The sequence below is a fragment of the Melopsittacus undulatus genome, chromosome 1 (assembly GCF_012275295.1).
Source record: "Melopsittacus undulatus isolate bMelUnd1 chromosome 1, bMelUnd1.mat.Z, whole genome shotgun sequence".
Taxonomy (NCBI): Eukaryota; Metazoa; Chordata; class Aves; order Psittaciformes; family Psittaculidae; genus Melopsittacus; species Melopsittacus undulatus.
Genome location: NC_047527.1, coordinates 25,660,458 through 25,677,714, shown reverse-complemented (window position 1 = coordinate 25,677,714; position 17,257 = coordinate 25,660,458). Strand labels below are relative to the sequence as shown.

The following is a 17,257-nucleotide window of genomic DNA, read 5'->3' as shown; positions in this document are numbered from 1 at the left end:
ACTGTATTTGTAAAGCTTAGAATTAGTTGCTTACTTATTAATCAGAACTCAATATCTGTTGCTCATAAAGGTATTGTTTGCAAATATATATATCAAAATTTGTATAAAATGTCATTTTAATATATAACTGGAGATGGAGCACTGCTTCAAAGAGTGAACTACCTCTTTACCTAGAAGCCATGCCCTTGAAGAAACTGCAAAACCTTTTGCAGTAGTTTAGAATTTTGAAGATGAGGGAGGAAAATGTTTTTCAGTAAAGTCTAACTCTGTCCCCTGTGAAGCACAAATTAGGACAGTATGACTTCCATTTTATAATTTGGAAAATAACAGTTCTGAAATCTGCTCGAGAAAAATTCCTGTGGTTAGACTGAAAGTATTGTATTACCTCTGGCTTTCCTGAGTTAAGTGAAAGCATCAGAAAGGATAATTTTAACACTGATTGTACTGTTCTAATGTGATCTGTTCCTCTGCAAACATTAACAAGAAGCACTGTAATTATTGAAATGGGCACCTGCTGAGATCAGAGTATCCAGAGGAGTGAAAATGCTTTCCATTCTTCTTTAGCACTTTTTATATAAAGATTAGGTGTCAGTCTTTGCTTAAGGCTCCCTCAAGAAAGAAATATGGGCTGACACTAGGTTGGTATAAGAAATCAGGTAATTTATACTTTTCTCCTTTTAATTATAAAATCTAGATATCTCTCAGTCATACACTTTTCTCTTTGGAAAATTATTAAGAAAAAGATTTGAAATGTTGAAATATTTTGATGTTTTTAATTTTAAATTCCTTTTCAAAATGATTATTGTTTCAGATATGCTCCTTTGTATTTTTTTACTATATTTTAAATGAATCTAAAGTTTTACTAAACAAATATCAAAAAATGGGGAAGGAATCTGAAATCTCACCATTTCTATGTGAAGAAATTAGTTCCTCAACAATTTTTATTTGTTATAGAGTTGGTTTAGTCAGCTGTACTCTGATAAATGCCACTCTCAATTAACTTGCAAATTATAATTCTCATTTATACAATTAGTGGAAGAAGAGCTTTCTGTATTTGACCTTTCAGGTACGTCATTGTGTAAAACTAAAGGAAGATTTTAAATGTGTGCTCTGAGAAAGGTGACAAAAACTTTCAATGTGATAAATAAAATAAAGGTTTCACAAAACAACTGAGTTAATTCTAAATTATGCTGTTAGCACAGCTACAGATGCTATTTTATATAACTCTCAAAGAAACTTGTGTGAGCACTGGGATGAGTAGCGCAATATCATATATAGTGCAATATCATATATAGTGCAATATTATATCATATATGTTCTTCCAGAGGGAAGCGTTGTTTGCTAATTCAGTCTTTAATATTTGTCAGTTCAAAGATCCAACTGTTTGTCTTTGAGAAACTATCTTTAGTTTTAAATCTTTATTTCTGATTCATAAAATGCACATTGTTACAAGAATTAAAACTAACCACTTCTTTCTGTTTCCTTCCATAAAGAGCATATGGGTTAGTACCTACGTATTTACAATATGCTTTGCTGCTAACGTGGGACTGTTGTATGGTGTTCTCTGCACTATAGTAATTGTGATTTTCCGCTTTCCCAGGTAAGAAACATTCTACTAGCACATCATTATGTCTTTTTTTCTGGCATATTGCTTCACAGTCAGGATAGGAATATGGTATTCTAAATTTAACAATGAAATTCAGGTTTTTATTTGTAGAAAATTACAAGGTAAGAGAATTCAAGAGGAAAAGTCACACCTGTGCACTTACGGTAGGCTAAGGATGTCTAAAATATTTCATACTATGGCAATATTTTGTGATTTGTCTTAGTATTACACATGTGTATGATGGTGAAGGTAGCATAAAATCAACAGAGGGATCAATAATATCATTTTATTCCCATTAGATATTTATATGCTCCTTAAGGTGAAAGTATGTCTGGCAAACTTCAGTAACAAAGTGCCTTTATAAACTCCCAGATACTATGCTGCACTGGAGTTGATAGTTGACATATGCATTGTTAACGTACAGAATCATAGAATTGTTTAGGTTGGAAAAGTCATTTAAGATCATCAAATACAACTTAAGGAAACTGAACTGCATCACTATTCTAATGTCTAATGAAAAGTATAAATTCTACTTATGAATTAGAAAAGCCAGGACAAAGAAACTAGAGCTAAGAGAGTCATAGAATCATAGAACAGTCAGGGTTTTAAAGGACCTTAAAGCTCATTTAGTTCCAAACCCCCTGCTATGGGCAGGGATACCTTCCACTAGACCTCAAGGCCCTGTCCAACATGTACTTGAACACTCAGGGGATGGAACATCCACTACTTCTTTGGGCAACCTGTTTCACTACCTCACCACCCTCACAGTAAAGAATTTCTTCCTTATATTTAAACTAAATAGTCCATTTTTAAGTTTGAACCCATTACCCTTTATCCTATCAGTACTGTTCTTGAAGAATCCCTCTACAGCATCCTTGTAGGTCCCCTTCATAAATTTATTCATTATTTTGTATGTATTACAGTTGCTACTTTGGATCATGAGTAAAGGAAAATATCAGCTGAGGTCATGATAACTTTGTGCTACAGAATTAATCCATAGCTCACCAGTCCTGGAAATGACTTGCTGCTTGAAGGCAGTTGTTTGCAGGAATATTGAATTGCACTGAAATCAAGCACAATATAGACAGCTAATTTTAATGCTTATCAAAGTTAATGGTGTTAACCATTTATGCATAGCTCTGTTCTCATGGAATAAATTGCAGATCCAGTGTGAAAATGGCCAAAAATGACAAGAATTGCAAATTATGGAAGCTGGTTCTGCCTGAATCAATCTATACATTCAGCTACTTAGCAAACTAAAATTTTGGTAAATTCTGCTAGTAAAGGACAGCAGAAAGAAAGGTTTATCTCACACAGAAGAACGTAATCCTTTGCTGGCTGTTCGGACCTGAGTCTGAACCTGCTCTAATTAAAGTAAAAAATACTTTTCCTATTGACTTCTGTGGTCTCCAGGCAGGCTACGCATGATTGTCCATGCAACCTAAAGGCGTTGAACAAGCTGACAGTCTTAAAATCTGTACTGCAGATGAGATTAGCAAGAGAACATGTAGTAAACTGTTCAGTCTTAGGCAAAAGCATCAGCAAAAATGAAGCAAGAAAAACACTGTAGATGATTTGTTGTGAACTTTCTGTTTTTATGCCAGAGTATTGAACAAGGTACACATCATGTATCTGAATGTATTAAAACCTGCAGCAGCTACAATTCAATTTATGAAAACATGAAAGAACAGCTGACTTTACAAGCCTCATTTAGCCAGTACCTGCAAGCACTCCTTGCATATTGACACATCTATTAAATGTTTGTGTTCTGGGATTATTTCCATTCCCTAGCTTTAGGCACTAAGCTCAGATGATAGCTAGTTTCATAGTCATCTTCTCCTGAAGTTAAATGTATTCCTGCTAATGATGTGTTTAAGCAGAAGGTCCTACACTGAGCTACCTTCTGAAGGCAACTTTGTCTTTTCACTGACTGTATAGAGAGCATAGGGATATTGGCTCTTCTAGTTAAGTCCCCCACTTTGATAGCTAGAGTGCAATGTTCTGCTTTCTGCATACAAAGCTATGTCAATTTTAATGACAAATGAAACACTCTTAAATTTCATGACCCACAGCTATTTGATTTTTTTTTAAATTTCCTGTAATTATGATTTTCCAGGTAAAAAAAAAAATAATTAAACCTCTCTCCTTTGGAAGCTGTAGATTATGTGTTACCTACCTTGACTTGAGACTAGGTTTCTGGCCAGCTACAAAACAGTAATGAAACTTAAAGCCAAGAGTTTATTTGCCAGAAATTTCCATTACCCATATTTTCTAAGTGATATCTTATAATTTAAATTATGCTTTTTACTCTTTACCTGGATCATTATCACAAAAAAATAAGCTCTATATGCATGAAAATACATATGGAATGCATTGCCTCAACTTTAAACTTCTATGCTGTAGTTTCAGGGGGGTGTCTCTGTTTCTGTTCAAGACAACTAATGATTTGCCTTACAGATTTTTCTGTGTGTATTGATTACAGAGCAAAGACACTGAATTTGAAAGACGTGAAAGAAGTGGAATATAAATACAAAACAGAAGATAATTGTGTGAGTTAACTTTGTGTGTGTGTTACACTAATCCTCATTTTCTCTAGTTGGTTACCAGATTGTAAGCAGTGAGTTAAGGGAACATTCTTATTATATGATCAGTTGAAATCTAAAACCAGTATGATGTTGCAAATACAAAACTAGTCTGGGCATCAGAAATTGTAATATTTTCCTGGTTCAGCTGCTGGCCTGCAAAGTAAAGTCGAGCAAGTCCTCTTAGATCTGTCCATCTTAGTTTATTCATTATTCTTAAATTAGGAATTGCTCTTTGTAAAAGTTTCCTAGTTCCTAAGTCTAAGGAAATTTCTTGGCAGCAAGAGCATCTGAGCAGGCAACAGCTCTCTTTATATTCCTATAAGATTTTCTAATTTCCTGAAAGCCCTTTGGCATTCTCATCATCTGCAATCTCTTTTGTGACCCCTTTTCTGCCACCAGCCCCTTGTGATCAACTGTCTCAGAGGACACCATGTATGTCTGGGAAATGAGTGACAGCAGCATGAAGTTGTCACAGACTGTTTCATACATCTCACCACTCTGTACTCAAGCAAGGGTACCTCACATCTAAAATGAAAAATCTCTCCCAAAGACTGTGGTTTTGAAATTTTATTTTTTACAAACTTAAATCTACCTAGTCAGAAATCTTATGTTTTTAGGTTAGTTTCATTACAATTATCATCAAAGCTGCTTGCTGTCAGCCCTATGGTAAGAGGAAAAGGGCAATGACACAGAGAGGTGAAATCCCTCCTCCAAGATGAAATGTTAGGTCAGGAGCCAAGGAGAAGCAGAACCATGTGTCCTTTCAGCACAGAGTCCCAACAATAAGACATCCTGCCTTCTCCACGGTGACAGCTTCTATTATGTACTTTTTCATAATGCTTATGAAGGGTCTTATGTATCAGTAAGCAACATGCTCATCAGTTATTACCTCATAACTAAGAAGCTTTCCTCTAAAGAGTTTATTTTTTTATGACAAATGTTTTCCATCAGAGCTATCTTGGTCTCAAAATCTGAATTTGGCTTAGGGGTGTTTACTGTTTTGGCATACTGAACAATGCTGGAATGTGAAAGGTACATGTGAATGGGGAGGAATCTGAAATGTGAATTAAAACCAGTGTTGGTGAGGTTGTCTAATCTGTCAATTATTATATCCTTTTTCATTCTTAAGAAATATGTTGCAGTAACTTTGTCAGAGATGGGCAACCAGAATTTTATTTGCCTGCTTGTACTCACATCAGTTCACAAAATACTTTGTACAAATCCCTACGTGACTTTTTTTTTGTTTTCTTATGCTAACTGCTCCCCTGCTTTTTTTCCTTAATCATGAAGATTAATGCCAGTAACCAAGTAATAACAAGGTAATGTCTGCAGACAGTGGAGAAAATAATATTTTGTTAAGAAAGCAAATTGCTTAAGAGCTTATTACACAAAAACAAAGCAGGAAAGTATTTTTAAGATTTAGAAAAATGCCTTTAATTTAACTTAGTGTTGCTGGGTTACAGCAGGCATTTAGGGTAACTTTTAATGTATGAATGTGAGACTGATCCAAGTTCCCCTGGTAAATAACAGCTTACACATGAACAACAGGACTTTTAAACATGAAAATATGCAAGCTTAATGGTCTACCCTGCCATTAAGGTCTATAGATTTATAGAGGTTATTTCATAAATAAGAGAAAAGACAGTTTAATGTGGAAAAAGTCAAGAAGGCATTTAGAAGCTTATATGAAACACATTGCATCACAGGCACTCACTGAACTGAATTCTTACTCAAGTATAGACAGTGGTGTGCAGAGTGCACAGGGCAATTGCCAGTATCCTTCTAAGTGACAGCAGGGATAGGACTTCTGTGATAATTCTCTTTCTTAATCCTGTTACTTTTTTTGGCAGCTGGTGCTTATGAGCAGTGTTATTATGTTTATTTCAGATTCTCTAGTTGCATGCTTGCTTGTCAGGTAGAAAACCAGAAAATGCTACTGAAAATATTAATAACTTTCATGGGTCACACACGATCCTGCTTATTTCTGTTTACAGTGTTGAAGATTAATATAACTATTTATTGGAATATACATAAAAAACTTTATAAGTAGATGTAATATCTTTCAATAGATTAAATAACATAAATAGGAAATGTAGAAGACCCTAACAACTGATAGACTTTTCCTCAAGTCTGAAGCAGGAACAGCAGAAATCCAAGCAGCTGTGCTCCACACAGAATTAGGTCTGTCTGAGTCTTAATTTTCCTAAGGAAAAGAGTGACATGGGTCACAACCTGCATAAAATTGAGAGCTTGGTAGAATTAGTTTAATTCCACCTACCTACAAAACCAGCATTTCAGCTGGGCTTGTGATTGCTGATATCCAGTATATTTATATATAAATATAAATTTTCTTACTGGCTCTTCAATGCATTTTTTAAGTCTACTTTGAGAATGAGAGAAATAGTACTTGTTTTGTGGGAAATATTCCCCACTGGTACCTGTGAGTTTCTGACCTTCATCTGACATCCCTCAGAAATCGTTCTGTTGTGTAACATCTATGTTTTGAGCTAAACAAGCTTGGTCTGAATTGACTAAGTATTTCCACAGAGAAATATCCCTGTTGTACTAAAGTCATCTTCATGTGACCAAGATGAACATTTACAGCCTTCCTTAAACCACCTGCAGTGTTTGCTTCAAAACCCTGTGTACTTTTTTCAATACATGTGTTCACCTAATAAAAGATATTCGCTGTCTGAAAACTTGAGCTTTCCTAAGTTTGGGGATCATGCAACATAATGACCATGATTTTCCTTTTATGCTAACTTGAATTAAGGATAATTTCCTTTATGGTTTACTTATATTTCCTTTTTATTTCAGTTGTGTGTGAAGACTGATCAAGACAGTTATCTGTTAAAACATTCTTGCAATCCAGAATTCCTGACAGGTTGATTTCCAGGAATATTTAGAATTTTTAAAGAAATTAGTTCAGTTTTTAGTTTTCAAACCCAAGATACTTTTTTTTTCAGCTGTATGTTTCTTTCATTCCACAGGAATCATTAAAACAGGTAAACATAGTTTCAGTCAACAATCCATTAGTCTTTCTGAATGCCAGGAAATTTCATACTGATCTGATAAAGATAATCCAGAAGGATAACAGGAGCAGCCAAGCATGTGAAGATGTAAACAAGGTAGGATATGCTATACGCTTGAGTAATCATGGTGACAGTGTTGAAGATCTTTATTTCTTTCCTTATATTTCATAGAGAATGTAATCAGATATTGAAACAGATATAAAAAGGTAAATGATTAATTTAGAATAGGATAAAGTTAATGCTTATCTTAATCAGATTTGATAAGGTTTATTTTCTAATTATTAATTGAAAAGAATATCTTTACTATTTCTATATATGATCTTGTAAAAGCCATTAAAGCACTGATCTGAAACTCCTAAAACTTTCTGAAAGAACTTACATAACTTCAGTTAACATAAGGTGGTGATTTTGAAAAGAGAACGAGTAGCTACATATCTACTTGAATAAGATGTGATTTATTTTTTTGCTGGAGAGCACCCTGCTCTAGTGGAAGGTGTCCCTGCCCATGGCAGGGGGTTGGAAGTGGGTGATCTCTAAGGTCCGTTTCAACCACACATTCTATGATTTTAGGATTCAACAATGTATATCTACCACTTCTCCTGTCTCTTGCCAAAAAGCTGTGCTACCCATACCTCCCTTGATGGGTGGCTTCTCCTCTTTTTTCAGAAACTCAGCTCAGAGATTATGCTGCTTTTATTCCTTGGTTCTGCCAGGCTAATTGATTAGGATTAGTATGATAACAAACTTCCAAACAGAGAAATTACTTAGGATTTGCATGGAAATAATTTATGAGTTAATTTAATAAGTCTAATAAGTTAATTTAGTAAGTTAATATATAAATTACTTAGGAAGGAGATTTTATCCTTTGTCTCTTCTGTAAGGTTCTTGGCAGTACAGATGTCTGAAATACTGTGTATGCATTTTTTCTTGTGAAATAAAGGTCTCTCTGTAGCACACAGTGGGAATGAAAAAAATTCACTTTGGATTTTTTCTGTGCTGTATTTCTGGTTTTAACTCATATCTCTACTGAAAACTTAAAATTCATATTGAAATAATTATAAAGAGTTTATCCAGATAAAGGTAATTCTTTAATAAATTTTCATGTCAAAAAAAGTCCATACTAAATACTATGTAACAGATGAGATCATAGCAAGTAGAAGATGAATCAAAAGTTAATCTTATAAAATCACTGGCTAGAATTTATCTTTCCAACAACATCTTTCCCATCTTTTGACCCATCTCTTAACCAACCCCTGCTTCCTCAAAAGCATCATGTTTATAATATGCTTTCTAGTGGATCCAAACATGATAGTTTGAGTCATCTAAAAAGAAAAGTGGAATATCAGTTTGGTATAACTTTAGAAGAACAATTGAGATACGTACTCAGCAAATCTTACGTATCTAATAGGCTATTGCATAAAATGATTTTGATGAGGAGTTAACTTTGATATTGAGAAACAGAATGCTTATATATTGCATTGATTTTCTCTGGTTGCTATGCCAGACTAGTTTTCCTTGTTATGTTAATAGTTTGTTGCTTTTATTTCAGTGTGAGCAGAACACATTGCTGTGTTCATTTTCCAATGGAAGTTGTCATGGTGAGTTTATTATCATCCATAAATGATATTAAAATGAAAATGGATGTAAGCATGCAAAATGGCTCTATCCTTTTCTATTTATTTCTGGGTGAACTCAAGAAGTTTAGAAACTAGTATTTTCAGTTAGACCTAAATGAATGAAGCATGAGTGCTAAATAGTGCTATACTCTTTTAAACTTGGCCTAGTGGGTCTTATTTTTATTCTGTTCTTGACTGACTTTTTTAAGATTTAAAAAGCAGGGAACCCAGAGGAATACCTTTTCTGCAGGAGTCCCTGCTTATTTCACAGTAATCATTGTGTGCATACTGAGATGGGTATGCCACAGGTTGGTCTTCAGATCAAGGCCGAAGAGGCTGTTTTGCTAAGCACTGATTTTTGCATTCAGAGTGGCTCTTGAATATTAGTATGCAAAAGTAAAATAAGGAGAAGATTAGAGCCATGTTAAGTCTTTGTGATCTTTAAAGCCACTTAGGAGAAAAATCTCATGAAATGTCAGCTGACTTGTCAGTGACACAATGAGCATCAGTATGGTACAGTATATCAGTATAGTATAAAGAAAAGAACTTAAGGGTTTGCTTTCAGCTAAGGATTAAGCTGGGCAGTTCTGGTCTTCTCACCCTTTGTAACACATAAATCAAACCAGAGCACATATATTCCCATGGCAGAGCTACAACAACCTATTGCAGAAGATACTTTATACAGACAACTTTATTGTGGATGCAATTAAAACACTGTGCTTATCTAAAATATTTATAAGCATTAAGGCCACAGTAGAGAATCTGATTTGGAGGCAGAAAGACTAGGTTCTTTTCTTTTAGAGGGAGAGGAGGTATGTAGAAATTATTGCAGTGAGCAGCATAGCAGATCTCACAAATTCTTTCCGGGCTTCCATCACAGTAATGTAAGACAGGAAGTTTCCTTTAAAATTTAGTATTTTTGCTTGGCATGTATCTATTAATGTACATTAGACAGTACAAAGAGAGTAAATCTCTAGAGGTGCAAGTCCAAAAGGCTCTGGCTTCAGACTACTGTCAGAAAGGTATTAACACCAACTATAAATCTATACCATGAGAATATCCTCAGTCCTCTCAAGAGTTTAAAATCTTTATCTCTGCTCTGTCAAAAGCACTTAGTTTAACCCATTCTTACATTCAGGATTCCTTTCCTTACTATGGTTTGGGTTTTTTTTCAGTTTTGTGTATTATGATAACTAGTATTTGTTCACGGAACAATGTAAATAAGATGTGCACTCTTTTTTAGTTTTCCCTTTATGAAAGCCAGGAATCATTTATCTGTGCGCTAGTTCAGTATACATTTAGTACAGAGTGTTCTTAGTTTTAGTGCAAGATGGCCTGAGACTGAAGAATGAGTGTAAGACCTTAGCAAATCTTACCAACATATTTCCAACATGTGATCGTATATAAAAAATAAACCAAACAAAACCCATCATAGTAATACCTTAGGAAAATGAAACACTCTACATATTTTTCTTCCTTACAGGCAAATATTAGTTAAGCCATAGCAGATGTTTGGATATTACAGAAACGAATGTGATATTAAGAGATACATTGTCTGTGTGTCCCATATAAACTTTTCCAAACAAGACAAGATATTATCCTGACTCATTTAGAAATTCAAACCTGAAGAAGCAATTCTTTAATTCTTGGCAGACTATGCCTGTCTAAAAAAATCTACCCACCATCATTGCATCCCATTGCTCTGAAGATCCTTCTTTTCTGATTATAAAATGTGCTATTTGTTAAAGTTTGGGCCTATTTTGTTAAACTGTCATTATTCTTATATGTATTTCTTGACTACTCTCCCTTTTAATTGAAGCTTTCCATTTATCAAATGTGTAGGTGAATCATTGCAGTCATGTCACAGTGAGCAACGTGTTTTGATATTAGATTGCAGTGGGCTGAATTTCTTTGACTACACTGGAGTCTCAGTGCTGCTTCAGGTATTTATGACATCACACAAGTTTTGTGCATGGAAATGTCGTTTACATGTATTAGTTATTAGGACCAGCTACCAGTCACCTCACCCATACTGGTAGATAAACATGCAACTTGTGGAAAACATGAACACAGATTTCATATTAAACTAGAATGTGGTAATGTTTGAAGTTACATAAAAAATAATTCTAAAGACTTTAGGTGACATTCAGTGCAAATGAAAGTATCTGTATGTAGTGGAGAAAAGGACTAGGGGTGTTGGTTCATGGCCAGCTACATATGAGCCAGCAGTGTGCCCAGACATCCATTCTGACCTGGATCAGAAACAGTGCGGCCAGCAGGAGTAGAGCAGTGATCAGCCCTGGTGAGGCACACTTTGGGGCCTGTCACTACAAGAGAGATATCGAGGTGATGGAGCGGGTCCAGAGAAGGGCAACAAAGCTGGTGAAGGGCCTGGAGCACAAGTCTGATGAAAAGTGGCTGAGGGAACTGGGGTTGTTCAGTCTGGAGGAAAGGAGGCTTGGGGGGACCTTATCACTCCCTACAGTTTCCTGAAAGGTGGTTGTAGTGAGGTGGGGTACAGTCTCTTCTCGCAAATAACAAATGACAGGACAAAAGGAAATATCCTCAAATTGTGCCAGGGGAGATTTAGACTGGATATGAGGAAAAAGGGTTGTCAAATCTGGGACAGGCTGCCCAGGAAGTGGTTGGATCACCACCCCACAGGTATTTAAAAGATGTGTAGACGTGGGGCTTAGGGACATGGTTTAGTGATGGACTTGGCAGTGCTGGATTACTGATTGGACTTCATTGGTCTTAGTGGTGTTTTCCAGCCTAAATGAGTCTATGTCTCTACATAATCAGTGGTTCTATTCAGTGGGTAAAAATATGCTTGTAAGCTATTCCTTATGTTTCCATTGGATCTGGCATTTACAAGTTGTGCAGTGGACACAGATTTAAGTGGGTATGCAAAGTCTGGTTCATATAATTATTTTGAGTAAGACAGACTAGATTTGAAATTAGGTCTCAGATCCCTGCTTCCAAAAGATCTTGAGACCTCAGAATTAACTTCACATTATGTCAAAGAAGTATTTGACTCTGAGAGGTAAGGCTGGAAATGCAGTGTCTGAGTGAATGACTGGTCCAAAACTGAGTTACTCAGAGGAGAAACATACTCAACATGTACTTGTTACATTCTTTCACTGCTGCTAAAATTGAAGGGCTTTTTATACCAATTTGGGCTTTTGGTTTGTTTTTAAAATAGGGTATTCTGACTTGCTTCTCATTTAATTTCTCCTCTCAGAATTGTTCCTCTTTACATGGCTTATTTAAACATTTTTTGAAGCAGGGTCTGCTTTGGATGTTCCCTATCTGCCAGAAAAAGGCCCTCCTCTGGTTAAAGGGTTATTTTCAGATTTTTTTACTTTATAGCTTATTGAATATTTAGTCTCTGAAGTTGAACGTTTTTAAAGAAAGAATAGAGAACTTTCTGCAGATAGGCTGCTGTGAGTCTCTATGTTTCCTAGGTCTGATTCCTGTGGTTGTGGACTGGTAGGTAACCATACAGAGAGGAGGTGGGGAAAATTACTGAAAAAAAGGAACTGTGAAAAAAAACCACTAAAAGTATAGTAAAAAATACAAAATTGTTAATAAAAGTCAGATTTAATTCTCAGTAGAGTTGTAGAGTCCTTTGAGGCTGCGGAGAGGAAATTAGTGTGGGGGAGCTAGGCTTTTTTTAGTGATATCCAGTGACAGAACAAGGGGCAATGGGTGTAAACTGGAGCATAGGAGGCTCCATGTTAACATCAGGAAGAACTTCTTTACAGTAAGAGTGACAGAGCACTGGAACAGGTTGCCCAGGGGGGTTGTGGAGTCTCCTACGTTGGAGATATTCAAGGCCTGACTGGAAAAGTTCCTGTGTGATGTACTCTAGGTTACCCTGCTCTTGCAGGGGGGTTGGACTAGCTGATCTTTCGAGGTCCCTTCCAACCCTTGGGATTCTGTGATTCTGTGTGGTGTTACAATTATAGAAGAGCGCACTCTGGTGGCCACTCACAGTATAGCTTCAACAGCAGCACTCGAGTTCTCTGCCTGCTTTGAATATCATATTTTGCGTATTTTATTCTCTCTTGGTATTTTGAACAGTTTTTTTTTCTTCTTCTTTTTCTAACTTCATGTTTTCACACATATAGATTTACATGGACTGTAAAAGCAGACACATCGATGTGTTGCTAGCACACTGCAAAGGCAAGTATCAGTTTACAGCAAAACTCTTAACCTGATGGTTTATATATCCTCACTACCTTAGCAATGCTCACATGTTTGTTTTATTGCAGCTTCTTTGATAAAAGCAATGCAGTACGGTGGAAATCTTGAATCTGAAACTCCTGTCTTCTTTGAATCCATTTCTTCAGCAATCGATGCCATTCAGATTCACAGGGTGAGACTTACAGCAGGGGTAAGTAACATCTGGAGGGCTTCTTGGATGCTCACAGCAATTAAACAACCCCTGGATGTCTTACAGCTACTTTACACAGCACCACACTGTTCTGACTGAAAGGCTTCTGGATCCTGAGCAAGTTTGTTTCAAGCTAATAAGCTTGTCTGTACCCTGAACTGTAGAGTGCTGTGTTGGCTCACTGGTGGAGAGTGTTTGCATGAGGTATAAGGGAGAGCTAGAGGGAGAACTAAGACTTGCCTCAGAAACTGAAGCTTGAAGCCTGAACATACATTTGCTTGAACACATATTTACTTGCTCAATAATTCTTGCATTCCCTGTTTAAAAGCCTGGGTTTTCCTCATAAACCATGTGAGCTTTTTCCATTATAATCCCAGTGTAACTGAACATGCATTACAAGTAGTGTGCTTTCCTTTTCCCATGGTTCTATTTACAATTCCAAACATGGCTAGAGTTTGGCTCAGAGCCTTCTCCAAGAGACATTAAACTCATCATCCTCTGTGGTTTTGGGTTTTTTCCTCCACTTTATATTTTACTAATTAAATTAGAGTTGCCTATGGACAAAATCCCTTTTCATTGATTTATCCAGACAAGGTAAGCTGGCACATTGGTCTAGTGGGTTCACCAGAAAAACCTGTTCTATTCAGAGCTTTTTATAATTTATCATTTTGTTGCCCTGCAAAAAAAATATAATTTACTGAAATGGTAACTGCAGGGCAAAAATAGTGGGAATGGCTATTGTATATTTTGTCTGGATCTGATTAGATGAATTAGGATGACTGTTGTACTATAAAATGTCTGCATTCTTTACAGGCATTAATTAACCTTCCTAACATTCTTGTAAGACAGTTATGTATTAGCATTCTCATTTTATGGGAATGGGACATGACCACACCAGGACAAATGTTCAAAGTGAAAAGGGGGAGTTAGAGCTCAGGAGCCCACTTTTCTAGGAACTGATGTTATGTTTTACCAGAGCTGCTAGGCAAATCAAAACTCTGAATAGTGGCTTAGTGGATTAGCCTGAGGCACGCAGCCTCAAATTTTAAATGTAATTATGAACAGTCTCTGTATGATGCTGATGCTTCTTCAGAGTATTAAAAGCATGTGCTTTGGGGTTTTTTTTAATGTGTTCCTTATGTTTAACACCTGAAAATAAGATGAACAGGAATAGAAAGGCAGGGTGATCTCAATAGCAGTACCACACTGTAACTAACACAGACGATCTATCTACTCTTCCTCTGCCTTTTTAAGATGCTGGGGTGAGAAGGTATTTTGAGTGTTTACATGAAAGAGCAATGGCAGAAAAAGATGGGATGGCATGGAAGAGGGGATGGGAGAGGAAAAGAGAATGGAGTGAAGCAGAGTGGAGTGAAATGGAGAGGAGGGAAGGGGAGAGGAGGGGAGGGGAAAGGAGGGGAGGGTTAAAAAAAAAATAGGAGGAAGGACATGGATGTTTGTGGAAAGTGATTCATCCTAATTTAGATTCCAGTTTCCACCCCACAGCAGGAAATAGTCTTTCACTGGCAGAAAGACAGAGGCAAAGAAGGCTTTGTGGTTCCTTGAAATTTTTGCTGCTGTTTGCAAATGCGAAGGTGCTCTTATCTATATCCTCCAAGGATAATGTCATGTAATTCTCATTTTTATGTTGATCAGTTGTTAAGAAATTCATTTGTTGCTTTTTGCAGTTCATCCTCATCATAAATAAATAATTTTTTGATTTATTATTTTTTATAATGGTGGCATTTTCAGGCTAGGACTGCTTCATCTGCTAATCCTGCATTATATTCTAGGAAAACATTATAATGCATGTTTTTTTCTGTTTCTCCCAATTTAGAATTACAGCAAGTTCAGTGAACAGAGTGAAGTGTGATGTCAACTTATTGAATATGGATAGTTTCATCTGCTCATATTCAGAATTAACTGCACCACGGTTTCTCCTTAGTTTTTTTCTCCATGGGGTCTCATAGATGATCTTTTGTATGCCATATATATTTACTACATTCAGTAATGACAGATCTGCCATTCAGAAAACAAGAAATCTTTCAGCTGCCATCAGGCAGAGAATGTCCATGCAATTGTTCTATAGTAAGCTTATATAATATTTTAAAATGCATTTAGATACAAATTATTAGAAAGCAGACATGAGGTACAGGCTGTGTTTACCAGTGAGGTATATTCTTTTAGATATCTTCTATTGTAACATTAGTTGTAATATGCATCTGTAGTTTTGTGTACGGAATAGAGACATTATGAATTCTTAAAAACATTGTGTTATAGTTGATATAGTACATGCAGGAAGCCGTATACCATGTGTCTAATGGCTTTACTTACCCATTCTTCTGTTCAAGACAGCCATTTGCAATAGCAGCATCATATCATAGCTAACATACGTTTCCATTTTTTGTACTGGGTTTTGCATACATTTTAATGCCTGCCAAGGTCAGTGGAAGCACTGTATGCTCAGAAAAGGTGGATGTATGCTGGCTAAGTGCACTGGCTTCTCTCCCCCTTTAGTAGTTGTCAAAACTTATTATTACAGTTTGCTATATTTTCAAAGCCACAGGTATCCTTTAGCTCAGGTCAAAGAGGAAAATCTGGCAGTATTTTTCCAAAACTTGTTCTTGTTTCCAGTATAGAGCAGTCTTCATTTCCAGTTAGAGCTGTGATTTGTTTGGTGTTGAAATCTTCAGCTGTGGCAGCTGAGATATGACAGTGGAGAGATATAAGATGTCCCAATCCTGATACGCAGCTCTATGTACAAGCACACAAATGGGGTGGAAGAATTCGAGGGTTGAGTATTTGGCTTGTAAGTATGGATTGCTAGCAACCATATTAGATTGTGCTATCATATCAGTATCATTTTATGTGGCAAGATGTGTGACTTTTTTCCTTCTACCTTTGTTGCCATACATGAATACCAGCAGTAAAATGTAAGTTGAGAAAAAGACAAAAAATGAGAAAGGATGAAGAAGTAGGTTTTTTCCTCACCTACTTAAAAAGAACCTGTGGAAGCTAAAAGGTTAATGAATATATCACAGCCATAATGGCCAGGTCAGTACTGCAGAGAGAAGTACAAGGGTGCTTTGTGTAGCTGGAGTCTGTAGGCAATATCTGATGTCAAGAATCTTATTTCAGCAGCAGTTAACATATATGTGCTTGTCTGGACTCTCCTTGCTCTGTCTGCTCAAAGCAGCTACCTGCAGTAGATGAGGTGGCCCATGGAGTGGTTTCACATCTCTTCATAGTTGTTCTAAGGCTTTTCTTCTGGTCTTGGTGATTTCACACTATTAGAAGACAATGGGAGAGACCCATGAGAGTTTTTACCCTTTCACTTATAGGTGACTCTTGGAGTTATTTCTTATTTTGTTCTGCAGATGACCAGAAGTGTTCTATACATGTTCTTCTGAGTTGGCTTTCATAATTGCTATTCAAAGGGTTTATTAGTAACCACGAGTTCTGTACGTTGTCCCAGGTGCATTCATTCTGGAGGTTGCAGTTGGTTGCAAATGACTCATTACATCCTTGGACTCAGTAACAGGCTATAACATTTGATTAATAACTTCCTCAAACAGTTTTGGTAATTTATTACCACTCTGGAAACTATTTACAATGTATTTTAATTGTAGAAGCATCAATTTAATGTCACAGCTGAATGGAGATCTCTACTTAACTACAAAATGAATAAATGAATAAATGGTATCTTTTCTACTACATTCACTATTTATTCCCTGACAAATGTTTCGGTTTGGGGTTCCCCTGAAAATTTACAGATAAATTGATTAATGAAATTATTAAAAATAGGGTCTTTAGCAAAGATAGTATCTACCAGGAGACTTTTGGTTTCGTTCTGAATGATTTTGTAAATGGAGCAACACAGATACTTTTAAAATTCTTTGCAGTGTTAGCCCTTAATGAAACCCTGTGCATCTCTGCATCAAATTAACAAAATGGCTTCTAATTTCTACTGCTTTCAATAGGCATAACTTTCCACAGCTAAATGGCTTTTTGGGTAGACATTT

At 36.2% G+C, this 17,257-nt stretch overlaps 1 protein-coding gene across 1 annotated transcript in view; it reads left to right on the top strand.

Moving 5' to 3' along the window:
• SLC26A7 (solute carrier family 26 member 7) overlaps positions 1 to 15,108 on the top strand; it is a 62,242-nt gene extending 47,134 nt beyond the window's left edge. Inside the window, exons 11-18 of the mRNA XM_005150854.2 lie at positions 1,494 to 1,600; positions 4,089 to 4,155; positions 7,182 to 7,319; positions 8,773 to 8,821; positions 10,682 to 10,782; positions 12,970 to 13,024; positions 13,114 to 13,217; positions 15,073 to 15,108. Coding sequence (XP_005150911.1) covers positions 1,494 to 1,600; positions 4,089 to 4,155; positions 7,182 to 7,319; positions 8,773 to 8,821; positions 10,682 to 10,782; positions 12,970 to 13,024; positions 13,114 to 13,217; positions 15,073 to 15,108 — 657 coding nt within the window. The remainder of the gene's footprint in view (positions 1 to 1,493; positions 1,601 to 4,088; positions 4,156 to 7,181; positions 7,320 to 8,772; positions 8,822 to 10,681; positions 10,783 to 12,969; positions 13,025 to 13,113; positions 13,218 to 15,072) is intronic.
• The last annotated feature ends 2,149 nt before the right edge of the window (positions 15,109 to 17,257 follow it).